We start from the raw sequence: 15,883 nt of genomic DNA, 5'->3' as shown, positions 1-15,883 counted from the left end.
TCACCCATTAATTTGTATGTATCCCATGCATTTTTCTTCTCTGCCACATGTCTCATTAGTTCATCTGACAACCATTTAGGCCTAAACCTTGAACAATATTTCTTAGTTGGTATGTAAAGCCTGGTAGCCTCCAAGATTAGTTCCTTGAATGCTTCCCATTTTGAGTTTGCTGTTGGTAACATCATCAGTTGGTCCCACTGTACAGAATTTAAATTCTGTCTCAGACCATCATAGTCTCCTTTACGAAAACAAAAACCCTTCCCTTTACCTCTGATGGTAGTTACCTCCTTGAGTAAATCCCACTTCAACACACTGTGATCACTGCCACCTAGTGGTTCATTTATCTGCAGGTTCTTAATGCATGAAGAATCACTACTGATAATCAGATCAAGAGTATTGCTCCCTCTTGTTGCCTCACAAACATGCTGATGTAGAAAACAATCATCCAATAAATCCACAAAAGCCTTGCTAGTGTGCGAGTGACCAACCCACAAATTCCAGTCAATATCTGGGAAATTAAAATCCCCCATTATAAGACTCTCTGATTTACTGGCCCACTCTATTTCCCTGTACAATATCTTATTATACTCATCAGAGTCATTAGGCCTATAGCACACTCCTACTCTCAATTTTGATTTCCCTATGCTTATGTCACACCAAACTGACTCGACACTGCCCTGTCCATCGATGTCGACTGGCTTCACTTCCTTGGACTTTATGTGTTTCTTAATTAATAGCATAACCCCTCCTCCCCTCCTGTCCTGTCTATCCTTTCTATACACATTGTATTCCCCAAATTCCAGTTCCGCATTACTTATATCTGTGTGACACCACGTCTCTGATATCCCAACAATATCTGCCTTTGATGTTTTGAGCAATACCTCAAATTCATCAAATTTATTTACCAAACTCCTAGCATTGGTGTACACGCAGGTATACATGCACCTGTTTCTATTCTTAGCTACCCTAACACAACCCATGTGTTTACTTGTACCGCAATGGCTACCAGCAGTCTCTGAAATATCCTGCATCTTGTTTTTCAGACTTCTGCTCATTTCAATAGAAGCAGTGCAAGAATCACTTCCACCTCTGCCAGTGGCTACTGTTAATCTATTAGTCCTTGTATCCCCCCCAACTAGCAGTTTTCCGACCCACCTAACACTGCCTCGACAGCATCAGCAAAAATTCTTGCACCCTTTCTATTTAAGTGTATCCCATCCCTGTAGAAGCAATCTCTCCTGTTAACAAGTACAGTCCAGGCTGAAAAAAATTCTACCCCTTGAGCCTTGCACAATCCCTCCAGGGCCGAATTGATCGACAAGGCTCTCATCATATACTCCCTCCTATCGTGTCTGGGCAGAATTGCAGACACTTTCAAGTTCAACCCTAATTCACGGCTTTTTTTCAACAGTGACCTGTACTTGCTAAGTAATTCCGCCGGTCTCCTACTTTTAATATCATTGGTGCCAACGTGTACAACTATATCACCTTTTGTGCCCTTAAAAGATGATATCCGCTCTACAACGTCATCAACCTTTGCCCCTGGCAGACATACCCTGGTCCTATTCCACCTATCCTTTTTACAAAGCATGTTCCCCGTTTCCCTGACAATAGAGTCACCAACAACTACTAGTTCCTGTGGGAACTAGTAGTTGTTTTCATGAAAAGGAGCACTCCTTCATTAATGCTGTTGCATATTCATCCTTACAATATAAAGCAAGCAGGTGGGCAAATACATAGAGATGGTATATATGTGCAATTTAGTGAGAATGGACAAAATGAAAGAATTTAAGTGATTTTGAATGTGGTATGGTAGCTGACTCCAGATGTGTCACCAAATATGGAGAATGCAGAAAGGTCGGGGAATGACCACCGCATATCCCTGGAGCAATATGACCTTAGTTGCTAATGCTCATAAAAACCAAATAACAACAAATATCCAGATGTGCCAGTATAGCTATCTTAGAAACTGCTGCAACACCGATGGGGTTTTCATGTGTGACTTTGCCTTGGGTGTATCATGATTGGTCCAGTTACAAAATACCGTCCAGCCAGTGGCAATCCTGTGGCAACCAGAAACAATTTGTTGATGTGATAAGTCAACAGAGGCTGACCGGACTTGTGCAGGGTAACAGAAAGGCTGCTGTGGGACAAATAACAACCCAATACAACAGTGGTAACCAAAGAAGAATTTCAGAACACATAATCTGTCTTACCTTATCATGCAGTACTGCAGCCAGCAACCAAACTGAATTCCATTCCTGTCAGCAAAAAACAAGAATATATGGTTACTGAGAGGTATAGGAGGACCAGAATATGACAAAAACAGCATGTCAACAATGCAGGCTTGGTGCATATTGGGTGCATTGACACAAGTGGAGCAACGTTTGGTGCCACAGGTTATTAATTGTTTCCATTCACGTGCATTCTTTCATGGTTGTTGTATTCCTGCTGGAAGAATCCATATGCGAATGGATTCTTCCAGCAGGATAATGAGCCTTGCCACAAAAACAAAATTGTATAAAACTGATTCCAGGCACATAAGAGTAAATTCAGTGTGCTGAATGCCTGCTTCCCAATCATTCCACAGGTGCCCAACTCATCCATTTTGGGCACCTGTGGAATAAGCTCTTTGGAGTAGAGGTTAGCCTCAATCCAATTTGCAACAACTGTGAGAAGCAACTGTGGGAAAAAAAAATTGTGTCAGTTATATATATGATTGAATTATATATATACAGTGGACTCCAGCTTTATGTTTGGTTCACTTTACAATGAAATCACTTTACGATGGACTCTGTTTGCTATATGATATGTGGTAAGTGCCAGTTATTTATTTATTTTTATTTGCAATCCTGTTTGCGAATTGAATTTTAATTCTATTAAATGGCGATTCTGAAAACCAAAAATAGGAGGAATATTATCCACAGGCTATAAAAGCAAAGATATAAAGCACAAATTTACACATTTACCTTGCCAATTAGAAAAAAAAATTATGTGCGAAAATTGGAAGAATAGTCTCCACAGATTAGCAAAATAAAAACAAATTTATGCTTACATACATAGCTTAATTACTATTGTAATACGTACATGCTAACTAACTGATATTTATGATCACTGACATTTTTTTTTGTTATAAAATTTAAAACAGTAAAAAAGATAAGCAATCAATAGCGAAGAACACGCTATGCATAAAATTGTAACTAACATGTTACACTCAAGTGAGATACGAGTACAAGTTTACGAAAATTACAATATAGGAATGAAGAGAAGATTCTGAAAATTTATTTATGTTTTTTATAGGATTGAAGATTCCATGAAAGGGGAAACATATTTCACCATAATAGCATAAAATCCCACAGATTCCATCTATCGGCATTATCACAAATGCAATAAGATCGAGTTTACTACCCATTTGTAATTAGATTGCACTAACAGAAAAGCCCAATAAACCAGAACTGCAAATTGTTTCTATTGTTTTATGGTGGTGACCTCCAGAAATATCATAAAAGCATTCAAAATTGATTCGTATAACCAAATATATGATAACGATGAAAGTGTAGTGCATTTTAATGAATTGAATTGGTTTTCTGAAATTTTATTCTATAAAGTGGCTGGTTCTACTAACCAGTGACCATGTTAAAAGAAATCTACTTATTTCATGTTATAATGGGCTTAGCTTACGATTGTCTCTGACTGGAGCACGTCATTCTCCCTCTCAGCCAACAGCAGCCTTTGTAAACACATTGGCCATGTGTTTTTGCATCCTTAAGTTAAAGTGATTTAATCAATTTATTAGCTTTAATCAATTTTTTAAAATCAATATGTACAATTTCTATTATAAAAATCACCTTTTGGAGAGATAAATAGCTTAGTTATATAGCGAAAATTTCAACTTCTGAGGTCTTGGAACAGATTCCCAAAAAAAATGTGTTATTGGGTTCATATTACGATATTTTCTTGATATCATGGTGTCTCTGGAACATATTAATATCGTAAAGTGGGGATCCACAGTATAATATTTCAGTTAAATTTTCATTAATAGAATTATATAAGTAAGAAACTGTAGAGGAATAGTGTGAAATACATGGTTGAAATTTTGCACTTTTAAGATGTAACTATAACTAACTTTAAAATATAACTAGTCCCTTTTGTGGCTTCTAAATTTATTTTGTATAGGTTTTTTAATATTTTTGGCAGCTTTGTTCCTATTTACAGATAAAAATATTTGTGTTTTATGGTCTGTGCCATTCTGTTTTTATATTATTTCCACTTCTTCCATTATTATTATTACTCTTTATGCCTATGGTATGTTTATATATACATATGTTCTGTACAAAACAATTAGGGGATCACAACATTTCTAACAATGTTTGTATAAATATGATGATATACATACCTCATCATGGAATTGAAGCTATATTCCAAATGGTGTATATGTATATGTGCCACTGGAATATGACATATCAGAAGCAAAGTATCGTGAGCACATAGGAACAGTTTTAGTTGCCATTGCAAATGAAATATTCACAGACAATGACTTTTGTATAGTGTATGCCAGATATTTCACACCTGTGATGTATCAATAAAATAAAGATATTGATGCAGAATGAGTTTCCCCTCTTTTATACGTCTGTTTTCAACTAATACGTGTCACTATGGTGTCCCAGACATGCTCAATGGGATTCAGGTTCAGGGATCAAGCAGCCCACTCTACACAGATGATATTTAGGATGATCATACAGACATCATCAATGTCTGTATGATCATCTGATGCTGCATAAGTTCATACACTTGCTTTCTTGCATCACGTGCCACTGCTACTACTACTACTACCACTACTACCTGAAAACCTGAAACTTTGAAACCTGAAAATATGAAGAAAATTTTAAAGGGGGGGCACCAAATTGCGATTGGCACCACACACCCTAGGGACACCCCTGACTACACTTATTTATTCCTGTATGTATACACCAGGTTTTTTCAGGTTCCTCTTTATACTACACTAGTCCCAGTGAGAATCTGACTGCAGACTATGCCTTGACTCCTCTGTAAAGAGCACACAGCGTGCCATTCCTCAACAGCTCAATTACAGTGTTTGACTGTTTACATTTTTCTGGCCCTATGTTGTCAGGTTGTCAGTGGAATGCTCACCATAGGTCTCCTTGCATAAAGTCTTTGTCTGTGCAGACAATTTCAGATTGCTTAAGTTGACACCTATGTTCCTGTCACTGCTGCAAAACGTCCAAGTAGGTTAGCAGTTTCAAACTTTGAAATGCAATGGACAAAATGGGTGAAGGGGGAAGAACAATTGTGCTCTTGCCCCACTGTTTTTTACAGTCTGGGGCCTTGACTTGGATATCTACAAATAGTCTGGGTTTCTTGAAACTGATTCGACAATCTACTGATGATACTTTCTGATACCCCAAGCCATGCTACAACTTTGGTTATGGAGCTTAGCTATCATATAAGAATATCACAAATTTTGAACTTGAATTTAATGCTATAAATTTTTCTTATAAATGATTTTTACTTATTCAATTTTATTAAAAATGTATTTTCAGTGTAAAGCAAGTGTGAATCATTTACAAATTTGTTATCCTGTGTTATGAGTTATAAAGCCTCAATAGCTAAGAGTGTATAGAATAAATAAAATCAATTTGAAAGATAATCTAAACAAAATGCTCTTGGATCATTTTTTTACCTAATAGAAGCATTTTTCTACCTTTTCTAGAAAGAAAGTGGTCTACAGAAGGACTAATTACCAACTTAACAGGAAACTTTACCACATGTTATTCTTCTCATTTAACAGCATTCTCCATTCTTTTTGTAAGTAATATCTAAGTGTAGTCATAATATGATCTGATTATTAGAACAATTTTCTCAATAAAATTAACTTCTTTAACCCTTTCACTATTTACAGTGATAAAGAAAGGATGTGATCCTGTGATATACTGTGTATGCAACATATAACTTTGTATTATGAACACCCATCTAGTATCTGGTTGTGCCTGCTTTAGTAGCAGAATTACATAACATTACTTTTTTTATAGCCAGTTGCTTCCAATTCAAACATAATATCATGAAGCAGGTCAAATATTGAAAACCATTTGGACAGAATACTAAAATTCATATTGATGTCAATTTGATAGATAAATTGTTTTTGATATACTTTTTTAGTGTTAAAACTGTTGATAGGAATGCCAGTTGCCTTTTGTAGTTTAATTTCTAAGTGGAAAGACAATTACAGATTGCAATGGAGTAACATGTTTTTCTGATAGTCATGGGCTAAAATTGAATTTCACACTGCAGTAAAATATTTGTTTACATTCTATCAAACTTTGTGTTGCAATAGTTAAAGTTAAATAAAAATTTAAAGTCCAAATTAATTAATAATTTGCTATGTTTTACCATGTCTATTGTTTTATTATGCCCTTAATTAAATGTTTTTTTCTATTTTTATTATTATTAAAATTTCCTATATTATCCACATAATTAAAATTTGTAATTAATTGTTGTAATTAAACTATAATATATGTACATTTAAACATTTCAGTTATGGTAACAGCTCTCCTTATCCTAATAATGCAGGAAACAATAGGTTTCCATAAATTGTATAGTCTTTATGTTGTAGAGTTTTATACTGAAGACTGCAGTTCAAAGCAAACCTTTGTTTCCTATATTATCAAGGTGAGGACAGCCAGTACATTTCAGCGAAAACGTTCATGCATTTTTGTTTAATTATTTGCGTTGTAAAATTTATTCTTTTTATAGTGAAATTAAACTCATGCTTTATTCCTTACTGTTGAGTGAATGTAAACCATTTCTCTAATTCATATCCAACATTACTAGCCTCTATGATGCCATACAGAACTTATGTCATGATTCCTACCTATTAAAATAAAACATAGATTAAAATATTTTTGTTATTATAGGATCCTACTCCAGACCTTGATATACCAGAAGAACATAAAGTAGCACTTTCCATAATTTCTTATATTGGTTGTGCTCTTTCCATTTTTGGTTTATCACTCACAATTTTAACCTACTCTCTTTTTCGGTAAGTATCATATGAATTGTTCATTCTTTTATTTTATAGTATGATACAATAAATGACTATGTCACAGTCTTAGTTTTTTTTTTTTTTTTCGTGGAATTTTGAATTTCTAAATGCCTATTTGTACACATTTACATTTTTGATTGCATTTTTACTATATACTTTTGTAAAAAAAAAAAAAAAAAAATGATTATACCACAAAACTAATGTGGCAAATTAATGCTACAATTATGGTTATACTTTATGTGTGGTTCTGCTACTTAAATACCACAATATCCTAATCTTCAAAATAAAATGAAATCATAAAAATAAGAAAGAAACAAAGTAACATTCACCCCATCAGTGCAAATGTGCAACTTCTCTCCTAAGGATATGTGCACTCTCACCCACTAAAGGAAGAGTGCCACTTCCACAATTAATTAAATTAAATAAATAAAGACACGAAACCCATAAGCACCACCTCCTCAGGGAACATCAGCCCTTGTGGACTATAAAAGCATTGTGTTTCAGCCATTGGCTTTTTCCCAGGCCAAAGGTCAATGGGTGTCCATATACAGTCCTAATATAAAATGAAACTTATTGCACAAACTAAACTCAATAACATAATGTATGTCATGCCCACTGCTGTCTATAGTTCAAATAAATGAACATAGCTAACATACAAAAGGCAATTTGAAAGTCGACCCAGCCAATCAAAAGGTCTAAATCAAACACAATTATATTAACCTCAAAGAAAATCACAATAAATAACTCAAATAAGATAGTATGAACCAGAGCTGTAATGCTCAATACGTTCTACATTGATATCAATATTTGTAAAATAATAAGAGAAGTTTATCTCAATATAGTACATTGAACACTTCCATATGATACTCTCCAGAAATTAAAACGAAAAATATCAGAGTAACAAATAATTTAAAAAATAATTAAAAATCAATTTAACACAATAAAACTCAATTTAACACAATTAAAAATCAATTTAATGCAATTAAAAATAAGAAAATTAATTAAAAGAATTTAACAAAAAAAATTGCAAAACAATTTTCCTTCCTGAAGCTGACAACGCTTTTTGACCATATGTTTTGATCACAGGAATGAAAATTACCGAATAGAGGTGAGTATGAAACGCAAATAGGGATTATTTGTCTTCATGCATGCATGTAAAAGCCCATGAATTGGAGATGAGATATGGCCAATGAACATTAACAGAATTTTCGTGTAATTTAATTTCTACAGTTTCTGCAATTAATAGTCACGTATAATTATGTTGGACCCTAAGTATTTTGTCTTTATTAAATAAAAAAGTATGTTTTTCGTTAACGGCGTGAAAGGCTAATTCTGATGCTGCTGAATGAGAAGCACGAATTGAGGCCGCATGTTGATTATTATTATTATTATTATGAGCCGTATGGTGCAAGGAAGCCTGAGCCTTATGCTGCACCAGCCAAAAAATTCCCGAGTTACCCTGAGAGAGAGAGAGAGAGAGAGAGAGGAGGGGGAATAAAAAGGAATCACCAAGAAAGAGAAGAATGATGATATCCAGCTCAGGACCCTGGGTGTGCCAACCCCATACTCACCAGATGTGAGCCCTTGGGGTAGATTAACATGAATATTCAAAGGAAAACACGTCGAACCCTGGTAAGATGTCACAATCACCACAAGAAATGTTGTATACTGGGGAAAGGACTGAGCGATTGTTAACCCTGGTAAGATGAGTCACAATCACCACAAGAAATGTTGTATTCTGGGGAAAGGACTGAGCGATTGTTCAGTATACTATGTAATTTCCGTATTGGCCTGGCCACAATTTTAAATTCGGTATCTTTAAAGAATCTGTTAAGCTGTTTGTGCCACTGTTCAACTTATGGGACAGAAATAAAGTATTTTTTTATATTACTATTGTTGGTTGGTGTATAGTATTTTGTATCCTATCCTTAGCTTGTACCCTAATTCGGTTTATTGTAGCAAGGGGATAACCCCTGTTTAAGAATCTGCTGGTTAATATTTGTATTTCTGAGCCCAAAACAGATTTTGTCATTGAATATTTGTAGGCATTTAGAAATTGATTAAAGATAATCGATCTTTTGTAGGTGAACTGGTGATAGTTGTTATAATGTAGAAGCATACTGGTGTTTGTAGGTTTTCGATAGATGTTAAATTGGATTTTATTTGAGTCCCGGGTAAGCATGAAATTTAGAAAATTTAATGACTCTGTATCCATATCCTCCCTTTCCAATGTAAATTTGAGCCTAGAATGAATATTATTAAATGAATATAAAATGTCTTGATAGTACTACTATCAGTAATAACTAGAACATCGTCTAAATACCTTCTTGCGGTGATTGCGACTCGTCTTACCAGGGTTCAGTGTGTTTTCCTTTGAATATTTGTGTTAATCAACATGCGGCCTCAGTTCATGCTTCTCGTTCAGCAGCATCAGAATTAGCCTTTCATGCTGTTAATGAAAAACACTTTTATTTAACAAGGCCAAAATACTTAGTGTCCAACGTAATTATACACGACTATTAATTGCAGAAACCATAGAAATTAAATTACACGAAAATTCTGTTAATGTTCGTCGGCCATATCTCATCTCCAATTCGTGAGCTTTTATGCGCATGCGCGAAGACAAATAATCCCTATTTAAGTTTCATACTCACCCCATTTTTATAATTTTCATTCCTGTGATCATGACATATGGTCAAAAAGCATTGTCAGCATCTGGAAATAAAAATCGTTTTTAAATTCTTTTAATTAATTTTCTTATTTTTAATTGTGTTAAATTGATTTTTAATTATTTTTTTAATTATTTGTTACTCTAATGTAAGATTTTCGATTTTTTTCGTTTTCATTTCTGGAGAGTATCATACGGAAGTGTTCTACGTACTATATCGAGGTAAACTTCTCTTATGAATTAGTTGAGAAACTAAATGATAAAATAAATTAAAAAATGAAGAAAGCAAGGGGTGGACAACACAAACATGCCAATTAAAGAGAATAATGTTAATATTATACTGACTAAATGATGCAAAGACACAATCTTTTTCTACATCTGCTAAAAATAAAATTCTATTGTTTATACTTTCCACATCACCAAAAAAAAAAGTGCATATTCTATTCCACTTTGAACTTAACCAAACTATCAACCTCAACAACAGGTAATTCATTCCAGTGATCTGTACATTCTTCTTGAAAGTAAACTTCATGAGATCTAGCCTTCTATTACTTATCAAAATTTTGTATTTACATCCTCTAGCTCTTCTCTCTTCTGTCAGAGAAAATATACCTTGGTCATTTTACTTCAGGACCTGATATACTTCTATCAGGTGCCCCCCCCCCAAATGTCTAATTGTCAAGTTTTTCAGTCTACACTTTTTAAGCCATTCTTCATATGAACATCAGCTAGCAGTCCTTGCCAATCGAGTTTGCCTTCTTCAAACTCTTTCAAGCTCTATGTCTTGTTTCAAGTGTGGCTTTCATTCTGAACACGATACTTTAAATATGGTCTCATGATAGGGATGACAGCTTTTCCCTACTTGTGAAAGTTCTGTACGTATATCATAGACAGGTCATCATGTGCCTTTCTATCTGCTTTGTTGCACTGTATTGAAAATTTCATGTCTAACTGAATTGTAAAATCTAAGTCTTTTTCATCCTGGACCATTTTTAATTCTAACCCTCTACCTCCAGTTTGTATTTATCTCCTGAATTTCCATTTGTTTAATCAATCTAAGTGATTTTGAAACAATTTCCTAGTTTTTGTTGATAACCAGTCTTTTTACCTTTAAATCATCAGCAAACTTTGAAAACTTCTCCTGCAGTACAATGGAACAGAAGAAGATACAAATAGTAGTAGTAGTAGTAGTAGTGGCATGTGATGCAAGAAAGCAAGTGTATGAGCTTATGCAGCATCAGCCAAAAAAAAAAAAAAAAAATCACACCATTGAGGAAGGACTTCTGTTCTACATTGTTCTCCAATTTTATGATTTCACTTTATTTTGATGATCAGGGTGTCTTAGTATTTATATAGCAGAATTTCACTTTGCCAAGTATAACCTTAATTTTGGTGCCTCCATAGCCAGGTGGGCAGGAGCAGTAGTGTGTAGCACATGCTTCTTGATTAGACCGGGGTTCGAGCCCGCGAGCCACCAAATACGGGGGATGCGGAAAGGTTAGGGAATGACCACCGCAAATCCCCGGAGCAATATGGCCTTAATTGCTAATGCCCCTAAAAAAAAAACCAAAACCAAATAACCTTAATTTCAATGCTAATTTTCTGTATTAGATTAGTTGTGTGGTATAATTAATGTTCCTATGTTCTATGATAGTCTTTAAGGCAGAACCATGTGTGTCATTATAGCAAAGTTGCATTTCTACTAGATTACAAATCTGTTGTATAATAAATATAACTAATAAATACAGGCCTGCAACGGGATTTAATTCGTATGTTTTAATGTATTTTGATATATATTTTTTCTAAAGAATGTTGAGAAAATAAAATCCCATTCATTTGTTACTGCTGTGTTATCTCATGCACATATTATGCTGCAGTAAATAACAGCAGATACAGATATAATTGTAAAAAAATAAATAAATAAAAACAAATTCAGTAACGTTTCCTGAAAGTGTCAAATCAGAGAAATTCCAGATACATAAATTTGCTTATACATTATGATTTGGATCGAAACTTTATTTCCAAAATCAACTTGATAGCTATTCACAGCTATTCTTCACAGTGTGTCTTAATGAAATATTTATATGATAGCTCTGAAAATCTAATTGGATTTAATTTTTCATTTTTGGAATAGAAAGAGTGAGATGCCAGGTCTGCATTAAAATATTTGGATCTATATTCTTGCACAGGTTACAACTGACAGGGTATACTTTGTTTTCTAGTCAGCATTACAGTGCCATTGTTATACCTGAACAAAATTATGTAGGATTGAATGAATGGACCTAATTTAAATCTGAGAAGGCTTAAACACATCAAACTTATCACAAAAAAAAACCAATAAGATCCTGAATTACTAAAAAGGGCTCACATTCCTATTTATGATAATAGTAATTCAGAATATTTTTAGGGATTTATAGTGATCTGTTTAATTATGGTGTTTAAATTTATATTAATGTTTTTGGTGTGTTCATGAATTTTTAAATGCTCTGTATTACTTTTCAAAGATTTCTCGTCTACAAAAGCCCATTCTCCAATTGTGTTTAGGTCTGATCCTGATGTATCTCTAAAATCATTTCAAAGTCCATTGTTGATAAGTCCTTACTTATCAACAATAAGTTACATGAGCGTTGGTGTGGGATAGTAGAAACTCATTTAGAGAGCATTTTTGACTGTGACTCAATTCACAGCCACTGAGCTTAAATGGAATTTATCACTACTGACTCATCATTTCTCTGATAGGTGTAGAGTACAACAGTAACAATTCTTGTTTAATATGAAATACATTTTTATGGTTGTAAGGTGGAAATCCACCCTATGTCATCGCTGAAATGCTAAGGGAACAGCATTACTGAATCCACTTCTAAATGTGATTTCATGATTTCATTATGTAGAAAAGTATGTTGTGTGCCACTGTTTGAAAAAAAAATAGATTGCAAATAAAATATGCAAATAAAATACAGTAGTGGTTCCCATCCTGTAAGAAAAAGATATTTACTTTTGTAAGTGTCCCTTAAAATAATTAGGTTCCAAATAAGTTCTGTTGTTTTGAAAAAATTTACTCTGTGGCTGAAAATACTCCAGAAAATAATAATTTAGCTGGTTTCCCCATTCAGTTGCAAGAAATATTTACTTTTGTTAGTTTCCAATGTGAAATTAACAGATCTTTGGTGTACACTGTGTTTATATCCATCTTGGGGGGGGGGACTTGTCAGATCCACAGTTTTCATTTATTATTTTAATTATGAAAACTTCAAACAGAAAAGGCATTGGATTCTATAGAATTAAGTACTGAGAATGGGTTGAAGGCTAAGAAGACAGAAAATACTTTTGATATTTTCATTATATCTGAAACCATAGATAATGAAACAAAGTATACCAGAGTTGTAGCTTAATGAAAGAATGTATACTGTAGGATAATGAAACAATGTGTCAATTTCATCATGTCACTCATAAAGCATAATGAAACAAATTATATTGTATTGTATATATATTCATTAAACTTTTCTTTCTTATTGATGTCTTTGCTGCCCAGAAAATATTCTGGGCAGACACACAACATTAAAGAGACAATTATTCCCACTAAAGATTTTGATTTTTTGGTTAAGATGTGAAAAACTGATCACATTTTGATCATTAATCTATTTAACTGACACCCATGAATTAAAAAAATGTTGCATGAACTCTGTGATTTGTTCTCATTAGATCTTTACACTTGAGAGACTAGGGTAATAGAAAACTGTCATACGTTGTCATCTTTCTGGGATGCTTTTGGGTGGAAACTTATGTTATGCCCATAGATGCTATTGGTTTGTTGCTGTCTATAGTTTTATTTGGATGACGGGTATGGATGGTTGTCTGCCTACTGGTTGACAGGAAAGCTCAAACTGGAATCTCATGATGGCACAACTGTTGAATAAGGTTAGTTGGGGATGGAGAGGAGCAATCCTTCCCCTGTTTTTGTTGATGGCCTGGGATATATTGAGCTGTCTCATAAAAGATCTTTATATTCATGTTTTTTTTTTTTTTTTTTTTTTTTTTCCTCTTTGCATTCTGTGACTTGGTTGCTGGATGTCGAATGCATGGTTTTCTGCAATGCTATGGAAAGTTACATCACTGCCTGCTTATATCTGGTATTTCTGGCATATTGCTGGAGTCTGAATTGCAGTTGATAGCAGGACAAACCCACATAAATGCCCTATATAATATCCCTAATCATATCCATCCTATTATTAGATTAACAATTTCCCAGTATGAATGGCAATGGGGCACCAATTGATATTAATACACTTTGCACCTCAGTGCAAAGTGTATCAATATCAGTGAGGCTGATGAGTCATATCTTGTGAGAGATTAAGAATTCACATGATCTTCAATGTCCAATGGTGCACAATCATTTTTGATTGATCTGTATCATCTGGTGTACAAGATTTTATGATAAAGTTCAGTGAATGATCTTATAATTTCTGAACAAATTATTATTATTATTAGCTATATGTTGCAAGGAAGCCTGAGGCTTATGCTGCACCAGCCAAAAAAAAAAAAAAAACAAATTCTTGAGTTACCCTGAGAGAGAGAGAGAGAGAGAGAGAGAGAGAGAGAGAGAGAGAGTTAAAGTAGAAGGGAATCACCAAGAAAGAGAAGAATGATGTTATCCAGCTCAGGACCATGCATTGTGGTAACTAAGAGATGGTGAGTAGGGATTACAGTGACATCTTTTGAACATGCACATACCAAGTTTTAACTTGTTTTTATGGCACTAGTCTAGTGGAAAACTACTTTGAACGTATCTATGCTTTTCTCATTTCTTACCTGTATACTGAAATTGGTGAATGAACACTGTGCAAACATTTAATTTTGTTATAAACTTGAGAATTCTGCCATGGGAATGCACAAAATGCTCATTACAGTTTACTGAGACAATGCTATGGGGAAAAAAACAGTTTTCAAGTGGTGTCAAATGTTTGTGAGGACGTTTTTGCTTGGAAATGAAAAAAGATGCAGTCACCCATCAGTATACTGAAGCTATCAAAACATCAATAAAGCCCACACCATCATTTAATTGGATGGTCATCCATCCAATCAAGAAACTGCTGTGGAAAAATTTCTTTGATGTGATTCCATTCAGGCCATTTTGACTAAGGATTTAAGCGTGAGGTGAATGAGCACCAAGTTTGTTCCTTGAATTCTCACTCAAGGCCAAAGGCAAACATGAAGTCCTCATTTTATCTGAGTTTTTGAGCAAGCTGTGTCAGACCAGGATTCAAAGCTCCCATTGGAAAACAGTGTAATTGCCAAGGCCAAAAAAGGCACAGCAGTCAAAATCACATTTGATTTTCATGCTGATTGCATTTTTTGACAATAAGGGGGTGGTATTATCAAAATTCATTCTGTGAGGTTAGCATTAGTAGAGGCATATGATGCAAGAGAGCAAGCTTATGCAGCATCAGCCAAAAAAAACAAAAAACCCCTCCCATTTCACCACTTCATTCGTTCGGAATACCTGTGCAGCTGAGCCTTAAATTTATTTAGGCTATCAACTTCCACAACAAGGGATGGAAGTCTGTTCCACCAACCAACTACCCACTGGCTCAAGACAAATTTCTGCACATCTATCCTACATCTGTCTTTCCTCAATTTGAATTTATGCCCTCTCAGGTGATTATTCTGAGCAAGAGGAAGAATCCCATCAGCATTGAGCATGCTCAATCCATTCAAGGCTTCATACACCTCTATCAGATCACCTCGCCAGTGCGTAGTCTCCAGACACTGTAATTTGCAAAACTTTAGCCTTTCTTCATAAGAGAAACCCTTTGTTCCATTCACTAATCTTGTTGCCCTTCTCTGTACTCGTTCCAGCAGCTCTACATACTTCTTGAAATGAGGCCTCCAGACCTGTATACCATACTCAAGGTGTGGCCTGACCATTGCCTTATACAAGGGAATAATCACCTCCTTATCCCTGCTAGAAAAATTCTTGTATATCATTGACAAGACACCATGAGCTACTCTTGCAGCCCATCTGCACTGCTCAGAAAACTTCATATCTGCCTGCACAATTACCCCAGGTCCTTTTCATTCTCTACCACTGTCAGTGTAGTATCACAGTGTTTATATGTTGCTCTGGGGTTACTGTTTCCCATACATAGAACTTTACA

The 15,883-nt window shown here is 34.6% G+C and overlaps 1 protein-coding gene across 1 annotated transcript in view; it reads left to right on the top strand.

Moving 5' to 3' along the window:
- LOC150090339 (uncharacterized) overlaps positions 1-15,883 on the top strand; it is a 336,582-nt gene that overhangs the window by 282,472 nt on the left and 38,227 nt on the right. Inside the window, exons 13-14 of the mRNA XM_090390273.1 lie at positions 5,732-5,826; positions 6,933-7,057. Coding sequence (XP_090246399.1) covers positions 5,732-5,826; positions 6,933-7,057 — 220 coding nt within the window. The remainder of the gene's footprint in view (positions 1-5,731; positions 5,827-6,932; positions 7,058-15,883) is intronic.

This window comes from Mastigoproctus giganteus, chromosome 2, assembly GCF_048544385.1.
Source record: "Mastigoproctus giganteus isolate SK-2022 chromosome 2, ASM4854438v1, whole genome shotgun sequence".
Classification (NCBI taxonomy): domain Eukaryota; kingdom Metazoa; phylum Arthropoda; class Arachnida; order Uropygi; family Thelyphonidae; genus Mastigoproctus; species Mastigoproctus giganteus.
The sequence above is the reverse complement of the archived record's forward strand: the minus strand, read 5'-3'. Positions and strand labels throughout refer to the sequence as shown.